Source organism: Vespula vulgaris, chromosome 1 (assembly GCF_905475345.1).
Source record: "Vespula vulgaris chromosome 1, iyVesVulg1.1, whole genome shotgun sequence".
Classification (NCBI taxonomy): Eukaryota; Metazoa; Arthropoda; class Insecta; order Hymenoptera; family Vespidae; genus Vespula; species Vespula vulgaris.
Window position 1 is genome coordinate 16,001,141 of NC_066586.1, and position 13,043 is coordinate 16,014,183.

Here is a 13,043-nt window from a genome sequence, read left to right on the forward strand (position 1 = left end):
GGCGAAACAGTTCTTTTTTTTATTATATTAGTCTAGAAGATTAAATGAATGTGATTAGATAAAACGTATATTAGACCAGAAGATTAAATAAATATGAATGAATAGACGATTGAAAAAAAAATAAGAATTTTCAATACTGACGCAAAGTAGTGTAACATTCGTTTTTTTGTTGTCACTTAAATTTCGCGCTAATTCGCTACTTGGCAACATGGTGGCAACTACGTGCGTAGTTCTTTGCGATTAGCTTGACGAAATCAAACGGAAGTTTTTAACACTTCAAAAGAATTACGACAAGTTATAAAAGGTAGATATATATATTTTTATGTTTTATTTTATTGACTTGTGATTATTAGAAGTGGGAAATGTTGAATGTGTATTATAATAACATCATTTAACAAATAATTCGTCGAATAAAGAAACATAGAACATTGTGGTAATCAAAAAAGGATAGAAATATTTTGTTCTCATGAATTTGATAAGATAAACGCGTAAGTTTTTATATCAAATAAAAGATTCAGGTAATGAATGGTAATAAATATAACAATATTTTTATGATAATATCAGTATGTACAATTTACAAAATATGATTAACTATTTTGGAAAATAAAAAATATTACAAAACATTCCAGAAGTACTATATCATATATAATATAATTATATCTTTCTGAACTTTTATATATATATTGTGCAATATATCCTTTTTCTTTTAGCTCATTAAGTTTTATATAGAGTATAAATCTTTGCAATTCTGATATATTATTATAAATAATATATTCTGTTTTATTTTATTCATTTCAGAGATGAGTTATATAAAAAGCATGAGTTTATATACATCTCTTACAATGAGTCACAATTTCTTCTTATCTTCTAAAAGCTTATTTATTAAAAACATGCATAGACAAGTTCATCATTCGTAAGTAGACAGTTTATGATTAGTCTTTTAATTGTAATTATGTTCATTTACAATTATAATCTATTTATAGTTGCAAAATATTGGTAGTTGGTGGTGGTACTGGTGGTTGTACTATGGCAGCAAAATTTGCAAGAAAGTTAAAAGGATCGTCTGATCAAATTATAATAGTTGAACCAAAAGAAGTAAGAATAATGATTATATTATAATCTATTTAATAAATATGATTATTTTATGGAACTTAGTTATTATGTTTGTACAACTATTATGTAGGTTCATTATTATCAACCACTTTTTACTTTAGTCGGTGGTGGCATTGGCTCATACAATTATTCAAAAAAGCCAATGAAGAGTGTACTTCCACAAAATGCAAAGTGGATAAAAGATAGTGTACTTGATTTTGATCCTGAAAATAGTCAGATTACTACAAATAATGGTGATATAGTGCAATATGATATTTTAATTGTTGCATTAGGGCTACAAATTAATTGGGATCAAGTAAGTAAATAATTATTTCTCTTTATTACAATTGCATATCTTTTTATTTTCCATTATATAAATATATATCTGATTTCTATAATATTTTTAATATAGTTAATAATTTAATATAGTTACCTGGTTTAAAAGATGGCCTTCAAAATGTAGAATCACAAGTTTGTTCTATTTATGGATCTGACACTGTACCATATGTATTTAATAAAATTAAAAAGACTAAGGATGGTACAGCTATATTTACATTTCCAAATACTCCTGTCAAATGTCCAGGTGCACCACAAAAAATTGCTTATCTCGCTGAAGACTATTTTCGAAAAGTACATTCATACAATCCTTAATTTACAAAAATGTCAAATGTACATAAGTGAATTATAAAAACCATTTGTTTTATTTATTTTAGACGAATGTACGTGACAACATAGAAGTGGTTTATAATACATCCTTACCTGTCATTTTTGGTGTTAAAAAATATGCAGATGCTCTTTGGCATGTATGCAATAACAGAAACATTATTGTTAATACAAGAACAAATCTTGTAAAAATAGATGTAGGTAAGCAGGAAGCAACATTTGAGAACTTAGATACTCCAGATCAAACTAGTACAATGAGAGTGAGTACTTTAATACTATTATGTACAATATATTGTGTAATTTAAATACTCACATTGTATATTGATATTTATATTCACAGTACTCATTGCTACATGTATGTCCTCCTATGGGACCTCCAGATGTTTTAAAAAGTCATTCTAAATTGACAGATAAAAGTGGATTTTTATCTGTAGATCCTGCTACATTAAAACATGTTAAATATTCTAATATATATGGTATAGGCGATTGTTTGAATGCACCCAATTCTAAAACTATGGCAGCAGTAGGTAATGAATAAATAATATAATTATTTGTATATTACATGACTAACTAGCAAAAAAATTGAACTAGAAATTTATATAATTTGCTATTTATAGCTGCTCAGGCAAAGGTTCTTTATAAGAATATCATTGATGACTTAGCTGGTAAACCAATGACAATGGTATATACAGGATATGCTTCTTGTCCACTAGTAACTGGACAAAGTAAATGTATAATGGCTGAATTTGATTATAAATTACAACCTATGGAAACGTTTCCTATAGATCAATCCAAAGAACTATATTTTATGTTTTTACTAAAAAAATATTTCTTCCCATTTATATATTGGAATCTTATGTTAAAGTATGTATTTTATAATTTATGTAGCCTTTTCTTATATAAATTAAAAAAAAGTTATTTTCTTTAATTATTTTATATCATTTTAGAGGTCTATGGAATGGTCCTGAATTTTTCAGAAAATGTACAAGTTTTATGAAATCTAAGACGACATAAAATTATATAGTAATAATAGTAGGTACTAGTAGATGATAGTCAAGGATTTTTATACGTGACACGATAATTTAAAAAAAAAATCAATATTTTATTATGTGTATATATAAATTATATCATTCTTATATTTTTACATTATCGAAAAAAAATAAAAACTTTTAGATGTTTATATTTTGATCCTAAGATTGTAATATATTGTACAGAATATTATGTGAAATATTATGTGAAACAGTTAATAAAATATTTTATTCTTAATGTTATATATATATATATAGATATTGTACACACACAGACATACACATACGCACATATATATATGTATGTATATATAGGTAATGTAAATAATATATTTTTCATCTTTATCTTATAAAGCAATATGTATTTATACTATTGTATACAAATGTCTCGCTGAATGATTTTTTAAATTTGCGCGCCACGATAATGGTATTGAATCGCGTAGTATGGTCTGATATAATTTATGTTGGCACATTTGACACGTCAAATTAAACGTAAACATGAATGGTCAGTTATTGGTAGGTTGTGTTAAATAACATTGATATTTTTTGCGTATCTTATATAAACATTCATTTCATTGCTATTTAGTTTCGCTAAAAGTGTCGTCTTGTTCGGTCGAGATCATGAATCGGGGTGGGTCATCGAAGTCTACTCAACATAACCTCGCTGCAATGCCGTACAGTGTTGTAGAAAATGATCTTTACAAATGTGTATGATTATTATTTGCGTTTATAATTAATTGGTTAATTTGGTTATTTCTTTAATATTTTTTATGTCACTATCATCAATAATTTTTTAAATAATATTGTGATGACTTATTTCATAGGGATGTCTTGATGTATGATAGCTGGGTTTATGATAATATATAATTGTTTTTCAAACATAATTTAATATAATAATTGTGGATATATATTAAACTACTAACTAAATTGTTTGTAGTTAAAATGAATTTTACTCTACAAACTATGTTTTATCAATAATATTGTTAAAAATTACTATTTCAGGAACCAACGTTATATACCGTAAAAGGTATGGCTATTCTTGATAATGATGGCAATAGAATTCTTGCTAAATATTATGATAAAAACATATTCCCAACACCAAAAGAACAGAAAGCATTTGAAAAGAATCTTTTCAATAAAACTCACCGAGCCAATGCCGAAATTATTATGCTGGATGGTTTAACTTGTGTTTATAGAAGTAATGTAGATTTATTTTTCTATGTTATGGGAAGTTCTCATGAAAATGAGGTAAATAATATTTTTTATAGAAATAATTTAATTTCTAAATAAAATAATTTTTACTAATATGAAAATATATTTCAGTTGATTCTGATGAGCGTTCTCAATTGTTTATATGATTCTGTAAGTCAGATTCTTAGAAAAAATGTTGAGAAAAGAGCAGTATTGGACAGCTTAGATATAGTAATGCTAGCAATGGATGAAATTTGTGATGGAGGGTATGTATGTAGAAATACATTTGTGACTCTATAATGCGTCTAAAATATAAATTTTTTTTAGGATTATTTTAGATGCTGATGCTACTAGCGTTGTTCAAAGGGTAGCACTAAGGACCGACGATATACCACTTGGAGAACAAACAGTTGCACAGGTAATACTCAATTATGTGTTTCATTCATTTAAACGAATTAACAAATGTTAGATATATCTTCGTTAATCGAGAGGATAGAAATATTTCCGATTTCTTTATTTTGTGTTCACGCATCGTTCTTCCTTCTTCGAACAGTCCCTGATTGTAAGTCTTCAGTAATTCTTGGGAATAATTGGGTTATAGCATTTCTTTCTTCCTGGTACGTTTCATTATTTTTTAAGTCTTCTCTTTTGTTCTAGGTATTGCAATCGGCAAAGGAGCAGCTGAAGTGGTCATTATTAAAATAAATTATTTGTATACTTTACTGCAATATTATTTTTACAGTCATCAAAATTTTATAAATATTATCACAAAATGCTGTTGCATATTATAAAAACAACCGTAAATAAATGACCAATTTGGTTTCATTATCTACTCTTTAAGATTTTAACCAATCTACATTCTAAAACTGGCTAAAAAAGAGAATATTATTTTATTTACAAATACTCAAATATTGAACGGAAATAAATATTAAATTTTAGTTAAATTTCTCTATCTCTCTCTCTCCTAATTCCCGATAAAATTATATTTTCAAACAATTAAAAATTTCGATTTTCACGAGGAAATGATTTTTATATACACTAGATAAATTTAGAATTTCCTTTGAGAAAGAAATGTCATGAATGAGGCATTTGAAAATCCTTTATAAATAGATAAAGAATATCATACTTTGAATAATCCCATGCTCTACCACGGATGTTCGCATAATTGAGATACCGCTGTAAAAACGTACTCGCAAAAGAGAAGCGCACGAATTTTTCCGTAATCTCGGGGGAAATCTAAAGATTGATGCAAGGATGGCAGGAGGGGTATGGAAACACGTATAGAAGGTTCTTCGTAGAGAAGCCGAAGGACATTGGCCGGTTATTTGGAGTCATGTGACACGGCTGGTGTCGATTCGATCGTACCCGTTGGTTACTCTTTCATCGGGTTCTTCCACGCTGGGAATTTTAGATTTGATTACGAAACACGCTAGCTTCTCTAACATTCCGTCCACCCTCCTCTTTCTCCCTCTCCTTTTTCCTCCTCGTCTTCCTCCCTCTTCACCGAGCAAACTCTCGGCAATCTCTCGTTTTCACCCCTCCCTTTACCCCTACTACCAGCCGCTATCAGAGAAATACAAACACAAACACCAGCATCAGCACCGGCACCCTTTTGCCATCGACGATGAAAAACTCTTGTTGTACGATCGCGACGGAATTATTGGCCGGCCGAGCTTATTTATGGCGTTCATTTTCCTGGAGATTGCAAGAGAGTCGAGTGCGAGCACACCTCGTCTCTACCCATTGCTCACTTTTTTTTGCTTTTTTTACCAACGGTCCGTCGATGCCGCGATTTATGGCCATGTCACCTGAAAGACAAACAGGACGTTGATAGCGACGACATTCTGACACGAAGCGTATTCGATCTCCATCCCTTCTCACCTCCCTTACGAGATAACTCGTTAATTTGAAATTCGTCCCTCGAACTTCATCGGGTATAAATATATCTAGAGAAAGACGAATGATAGATAGGATTTTATCTTGGCGAGAAGAGCGAGAGGAAGAAGAGAATAATAATGTTTAGAAACGCTCGCACTCTTGCACACTCTTGGAATGTAATGGATACCCTTCACACATAGAATTTCTCCCTCGCATGGAATCGTTCTCGTAAATCAATAAACCCCGTATATACGCTGGAGAGCCTGTAAAATGGAATCGCTTCTAACATCTTGCGGCTACCAGTGGTCCAGGTGGCTGGCGAAAGCAATTAAACGTATAAACGGTGGAAATTAGCCACAAGAATTGGCCTCGGTTAGATTCAGGAGAAGCACACCGCATGAATGGATATGGGAGCATCAGGGCCATTTAACACGATGACACCCTATTTACCACCCCCGCAGGAAAGACGACTGGATGGACGCTAGGAAAGCCTTTTAGCCCATATGTCAGCACGTGACCACGCTTCGATAGTGGGCGTTTGGTATTAATCGCTGTACCGTACGAATGAAACCATTCATTTATACTTTACAAGACTATTCAAAGCTAAATTGAAATGATTTCGAATTTAATTTTTCAAATCTCTGAACCATTCTTTAGAAACTCACGGGAAATTTATGACTCACTTTAATATAATGCAAATGTCGGTTGGGAGCTGAAAGATTTCATCTCCCGAAGAAAAAAGAAGAAAGCAAGTAATTGAACGCTCAGTAGCCGATTAGAAAGTTCGTTTTGAGGAACTTCATTTCAAGGTCCATGGTATGTCAAAATTATAAATAATGTCTATTGAAGTTCCCGTCACAACGAAAACTCTCCTATACGCGCTCATAAAACCGCAACGAAACGCATTTACAGAAGAATTTCTGTCGGTTAGCTTCTCATTTTAACTCCGAGACCATTTCAGCTTGAAAAGAAGTACATCTTTCTAAGATTTGCCCCTCATAAATCAAAGAATCCGGTAGAATTGGAGGGAACTGTTTGATTTTTTTATCCTCTTTTTTCTATGGCGGGTTAAGTTTGTTTAAGTATCTTATGACGTAATTCGTTTCTTATTTTTTTCTTCTTTTTTTTCCTTTTTTTTCCTTTTTTTCCTTTTTCTTTTTCTTGTAGAAATATCAACGAATAAAAATTTCCTTTTCTTGTCGTTTCCTGACTTTTCTTCATAATTCGACAGAATTTCTCTCTTTCGTGGATTGTATTCATCCCCATGAAAATATGATTGACAATAATGCAGCGTACAGATGGAAGACCAAAGGTAGAAGCATGGTCAAAGGTAGAAGGAAGATGGTCTTTCACAAATTCAGACCTAGAAAAGTCAGGTCATTTTTAAGTACCACCCGCAATTTTTGTCGGTAAACAGGGCTTCGAAAATTTCAGAAAAACCGTTTTAATGTTGACGTTTTCGCTCTATTGCTTTGTATTCGAGATATCCGTGCGTTAGACACGGCCCTGGATACTTCTTGCTACCTCGAGCTACTGGTTGAGATGTAAGGAATAGTTCATATACCATTTTAACCTATAACATACCGTCAATTGGCTCATATGTTTGCCCATCGACGAATATGAGTAGAGTAACTTTTTTTCTTATATTTTGATCGCAGTATAATATCGATAGCAGTATAAATATCGCTATTTAATTAATTTTTAAAACAAACTTATTTTCTTATATAGAGCATGGATTTGCTTTATAAAAGTTATCCATAAGTTCAACTCATATAATCAGATCAGATTCCCTGAAACATATTTCATTTTTTTACGACGAAAAATTACGTAAAGCTATTTTCTCCGTTTACAATGTTCATGTGAATTGATTTATTCGATAATTTCTAGAGATACGTGGGTCAGAGAAGAGATGGCAAATTTAAGTAGCGACGGAATCGTGCAACCTTTATCTTTCGATAAAAGCCACACGAAGGGAAGGGGAGAGTTTAGATCTCCGTAGCAGAACTGTAATAGTCAAAATGGCGGCAGCATAGTCTTATCGCCTGTTCAAGAGTAGGCGAACCAACCCAATTGCATTGGGTGGCAGCCAATACGGCGGCTCTCGTCAGCGATATCATCGCTCTCTCTTTCGACCCTCTTCCACCTTCGCATTTTGCGAGAAATTCTCTTCCTCTTCTTCTTTAAGTGACTCGACATATTTGTCTTACGATCAAATATCACTTTTATTTCGATAAAAGGATTAATTTGAAAATCATCATTTTTCAATGACAATTGTTTTTAATTAATCTCAATGCAATGTACGTTTAACGATGTCAATGCAACGATGTACGTTTAGAATTGCTAACAATAAGATGATAGAAGAATCAATATTCTTCTATCATCTTTAATTAAATTTGTCTGATTTTTTTAAAAAAAGAAAAGATCAGTGAGTAAGAGTAGGGATGTTTAACAGAGCAAGTCATTTTTGAAAATGGATCCTTTATGAATAGAAGATATAATACGGTATATACTCTCAGCGAAGCTGAGATGAGATAGTGCTCTCTCCTTATTTATGGCGAAGTACGATAATAACGCGGATGATGGGACTCCCCGTCGTTGAGCGAGTATATCGGACGTAACCATGGCGACCGCGCAGAGGCCATATTGGTCCTTCGCCAGCTATCGATAATAGGAAAGATAAGGGGTGGTCCTGGATACTCGGACTATACTTTATCGTTCCCTAAATAGTTACCAGTGGGGATAGGAGAAATTTTTCGTACCAGTTAGGATCGTCTTTTGCAAAGTGCCGATCGTTATTTCCCCTCGGATCAAATTCCTTTTCGAATCAGATTCGACATTATAATCGAGAATATTCTGATGGTGATACTATTCTTTTCTCTGAAAATGGTGAAAGAACGAAGCAACGAGCTAGCTGTCCGTGTGCTGCCACACGCCATTACACGAAATAAATGCGAGTTAATTAAAGGGCGGAAGCAATTACTTGCGAATAAATCGTAGCCGTTAATCCGTTATAGCGCAGTCAAGTCTGCACTTCTCTCTTCGTATCGTATCACGTATCCAACCCCAAACTACCCTCTTTCGCCTCGTCTCACCGTCCGTCGGCGCGTACACGAGGATGGGGATTTGCGAGAACGACGCCGATCCCGTGCTACGTTCGCATAATTGGCTTTGAGCGTCGCCACCTGCGACCTCGACGTTGCCCCATCCTTCCTTCCTTTTATCCTTTCTTAACTTTATCTTCGTTTGCGAGATCCTTACACTATTTTTCTCTAATATCTATTCGCTCGATGTAATGCATTAAATGAACATAATTATTTGTGTTGTTAACAAAAAAAAAGAGATTTTAAATGATGATTATTTTTTATATATTTAGCAAATAATTTCAGGAAAGATAAGGAAATATATATTTTCTGTAGTTAACTCTTCAGTTAATTATTCAAGATTATACAAATTTGATGGAATTACGTGGTTCACCTTGTACGATCATGAAACGTATATACAGTTATGTTACGATGTTTACATTGAATATTCTATCCTCGAGAGTACGGGTGTTGAGACTTATAATGATTGCCGTTAAAGGATTAGAATGTGTTAAGCAAATTATACTGATAGTCGGATAAGAAATTATTAAAATTAATTCGATCGGATCAGATTGGATTTTTTTCGGAAAGAAATTGTGAAGATTCGTTGTTGTCAAAACATTGTCCTAAAGTTTGTTGTCAGCACGACAAACCCCAGGATACGATGACTCCAACAAACTTCGAAGTTGACGTCCTACTGATACTCTTTGTTCTCTTTCGAAGCTGTCTTTTCTAACAAACTCGATTCTCTTTTTCGTATTTCAAAAGGTAGCATTTCTTTTCTTTAAACTCTATGTGGAAATATTATGTCAAGGACATCGAACACGTTGTCGAGTACAATTCTTAACAAAAATTTCAACGATTCGACACGTAAGAAGGATGTAACGTCCTCGACCCGAATGAGAGTATTTCACGGAGAACCTAGTTTCGGCAAACGTTTCTTATTACAGATTTCATTTCTATAGATTACTAACATTTTACAAAGAATTCATTAAATTGCTTATCTTTTTTGTTTGACAAAATCCATTTCTTTGTAATAGATTGTGCAATGATAATAGAGATCATTATCAGCTGATTCGTTAATTTCTCAATAAATTCGTATCAGTAACAGTTACAGAATCGAAAGTTTAGGGAAGACAGGAAGATTATTTTGCAATAGTTTGTAAAAATGACTATGGTGGTATGTTCATGGGGTTCGTCCTTGAAAAACATTTATACGCTTAGAAGAAAACTTTTGTTAACGGAGAACTGTGTCATCAATAGCGTTTCGTTAAACACATAAATCTTTTCTGTTAGTTTACTTTATCTAGGGGACTTAGTCAATATTGTCAAATATTTAGTAGGCTTCCCGCAGTGTGGCACGCGCCACACTTTATTTTCTTTTTCTCTTTAATATCTATTCATTTTGCTTCCTCTATTTTCTTTCTTTCTTTATTTTTCATTGATTGGCTTTGTGCGAATTGCCTACTGTCAGCCTTGACCCAAATTTTTCTTATATAAGTTTACTATTTCTAATTCATTTTCAATGAAATTTTCGTTTGTTTTTATAATTCGTATACAATAGTTATTTAATAAAATACTTATCAAGTTATTGTTTTAAATGAAAAAAAAAAATACATTTCTTTTTAAAACATTCATTTGGAATGGTATATTTCAGGTTATTTTTTTCTTTCTTTTAACTGCCAAGGATCCAAGATATGATTAATTTTCGACATTGAAGAAGAACTTACGGCAAAGAATGACATTCACGTATTTCAATCTTTCGACGAATTCATAGGTGGAGTCATAAAAAAATGTCCGTGTCGATGATATATACATAGATGGGAGATAGGTATCGTTGATAATGAAATAGTAGTACTAGTACTGAATAAAACTTCGGTGACTTTAGTTTGATTAAAACATCGAAGAGATCGACGGATGGATTTATGGACGTAAGAGTAGATTTCATGTACATAACCGGTGACTACAAAGTACACACAATTTTTATGGATGAACCAAAGTGAATTGCCAAAAATATTAACTCGAAAATTTCAAGGTTAGACTTTCGATTTTAAAACTGTTTCTCTAGGTCAGTAATGGCATGAACTTTCGTTCTGAAGTAACTTTCTGCGACGGAAGCTTACAGGTAGAGAGTATTATGCAACGTTTGCTTACAGTGACAGAAAATCATTGAAAATGCTGGTAAATTCAAATTCGAACGAATCTAAAATATTATTAAGATATTTGTAATTTATTTGATAAGTTCATTTTAAAAAATTAGCACTGTAATACCGATGTACTTTTTCATTTCTTCTGTCTATATTTAGAAAATGATTTAAATAGAAATTCGAATCGAATAGAACAGTTTTCTTTTTTTGTTTATTTGACATTACTTTATTTCCAATAAATTTTAATGGATATAAATTTTATTTCACTTGTTAAGGAGAGAAATTTTCAAATGAGTAATATAATTCGAATGTGTTTGGTATAATTTAATAATAGTCGAATTGACGATCGAGTATTCGCGCTATTCGGTAGTGTTTCCAGTTTTTTATAATAACGAGAACTAACAGATATAGAATATTGTTCATTTAATTTGATTATATAGAATGTTGTTGGAACGTAAAAAATTCTATCGTTGATTTACGGTAGAATCGAAAGAAATCTCATGTACACGATCGTTTACGTAACGTGATAAAGAAAATCGTGAGAAGCATCGAGTAAGGTCAACGCGAGACGACGATTTTCTAGGGAATAATTTATTTAGCGGTGGCACGATTTACGAGTTCAGATATTGGATAATGAATCAGGTCTCCCTTGATGGAATTAACTTGCCTATGGCTCGACAGTGCACCGCCTCTTCTTTAACCTTTATTAGCTTCCAACGAAGAGCATGCGAGATCTACTTTCTTTCGTTTTACTGCAGACTTACATCCTGATGGAATCTTTTGCTTCTTTTCTACGACCGTCGTCTCTCCTTTTTTCTTTATATACATACATATATACATACATATACATACAAACATACATACATACATAATACATACATATATAATACATACATACATACATATATACATATATACATATACATATATATATGTATATACGTGTATATATACATATATATAGGTGTATGTCTATACGTGTCTGTCTGTCTGTCTGTCTGCTCTCTATCTGTCCGGTGTCTATCCGCTGTCTGTCTATCTGTCTGTCTCTCTCTCTCTCTCTCTCTCTCTCTTTCTCTGTCTCCTCCCTTCCTCTGTGTGTGAATATATGAGATAAATTACTATTGAGTTGAAGTCGAAAGTGAAATTCGTTGTAAATAATTTATTATCGTATTTAGACATACAGATATGTATGTAAGTATAATACATACACTTATACGAATTTGATCGAATGAATGGATAGGTGAGAAGCTGTGGTTGTATTTCTTTTTCGGTAGATATAAAAATGTATATATCCACATGAAGGGATAGTACAATCTACTAATGACATCTCTTTACACACCTTTTCTTTTTTATCACGAAATTTTAGTTTGCTGTATCTTAATCAAAATAAGAATCAAAATAAATTTTGGTGAAGTTAGGCTTATAATAAGCTGTATGAAATTATTAAATTTATCACCGGCTTAGAAAAATAGTCGGAATAGAAGCATCGTAACTTTCCGGGGAAACCCACACATATAATGTTTTGTAATCCAAAGCTAATCGTCCATGAGTATTGTGTAAATAGCATTTTGTAAAATTTGTGAATTTATGATTTACAACTTTACAACTTTTCTTTTCTTTAATAAGGGTACAAAAAAGATTCATGAACAAATCTCCTCTCCGGAAAGACTTTTCTTTTCTTTCTCCGAAAAGACTCTACCTTTTTGACTTATGTTATTAATTTGTACTCTTTTCTATTTCTTTTCTATTTTTTGATTTTTAGACTCTTCTATTTATTTATTTATACTAACAGAAAAATTACAAATACAAAGTACTTATAAAAGGATAAATCTGGAAATCGTTTATTAATCTTTTTAATAAATATGCATGTTTAAATATAAAGAAAATGGAAAGATCTCTACGTGTTGTTGAATATCTCTTGCTCTATCACGTACTCTTATAGGACATTATAACTCGCGTTT

The 13,043-nt window shown here is 32.0% G+C and overlaps 2 protein-coding genes across 8 annotated transcripts; both read left to right on the plus strand.

The window, feature by feature from the left end:
• The first annotated feature begins 310 nt into the window (after positions 1 to 310).
• On the plus strand, positions 311 to 3,026 carry LOC127068857 (sulfide:quinone oxidoreductase, mitochondrial). 2 transcript variants are annotated; one of them, XM_051005183.1, is made up of 9 exons: positions 311 to 518; positions 799 to 913; positions 984 to 1,095; positions 1,184 to 1,408; positions 1,522 to 1,722; positions 1,806 to 2,015; positions 2,096 to 2,282; positions 2,373 to 2,619; positions 2,703 to 3,026. In XM_051005183.1, the coding sequence occupies exons 2-9, from the start codon at positions 801 to 803 to the stop codon at positions 2,767 to 2,769; spliced, it is 1,362 nt and encodes a 453-aa protein (XP_050861140.1). In that variant the 5' UTR covers positions 311 to 518; positions 799 to 800; the 3' UTR covers positions 2,770 to 3,026. The 2 variants fall into 2 exon arrangements, with proteins under 2 accessions (XP_050861140.1, XP_050861130.1); XM_051005173.1 differs by having other exon boundaries at positions 311 to 488.
• A 153-nt stretch (positions 3,027 to 3,179) lies between these two features.
• LOC127068863 (coatomer subunit zeta-1) lies at positions 3,180 to 4,802 on the plus strand. Of its 6 annotated transcripts, none has more exons than XM_051005217.1 (6): positions 3,180 to 3,299; positions 3,786 to 4,031; positions 4,107 to 4,240; positions 4,302 to 4,392; positions 4,528 to 4,536; positions 4,632 to 4,802. In XM_051005217.1, the coding sequence occupies exons 1-6, from the start codon at positions 3,282 to 3,284 to the stop codon at positions 4,677 to 4,679; spliced, it is 546 nt and encodes a 181-aa protein (XP_050861174.1). In that variant the 5' UTR covers positions 3,180 to 3,281; the 3' UTR covers positions 4,680 to 4,802. The 6 variants fall into 6 exon arrangements, with proteins under 6 accessions (XP_050861174.1, XP_050861184.1, XP_050861164.1 ...); XM_051005207.1 differs by lacking the exon at positions 3,180 to 3,299 and adding an exon at positions 3,311 to 3,491; XM_051005245.1 differs by lacking the exon at positions 3,180 to 3,299 and adding an exon at positions 3,368 to 3,414.
• The last annotated feature ends 8,241 nt before the right edge of the window (positions 4,803 to 13,043 follow it).

Coding starts and splice junctions, on each gene's coding strand:
- LOC127068863 (XM_051005207.1), top strand. CDS start 3,405: ATGAATCGGGGTGGGTCATCGAAGTCTACTCAACATAACCTCGCTGCA. Junction 3,492..3,785: donor AAAATGATCTTTACAAATGT/GTATGATTATTA, acceptor TTACTATTTCAG/GAACCAACGTTATATACCGT. Junction 4,241..4,301: donor GATGAAATTTGTGATGGAGG/GTATGTATGTAG, acceptor AATTTTTTTTAG/GATTATTTTAGATGCTGATG.
- LOC127068857 (XM_051005183.1), top strand. CDS start 801: ATGAGTTATATAAAAAGCATGAGTTTATATACATCTCTTACAATGAGT. Junction 914..983: donor CATAGACAAGTTCATCATTC/GTAAGTAGACAG, acceptor ATCTATTTATAG/TTGCAAAATATTGGTAGTTG. Junction 1,096..1,183: donor TAATAGTTGAACCAAAAGAA/GTAAGAATAATG, acceptor ACTATTATGTAG/GTTCATTATTATCAACCACT.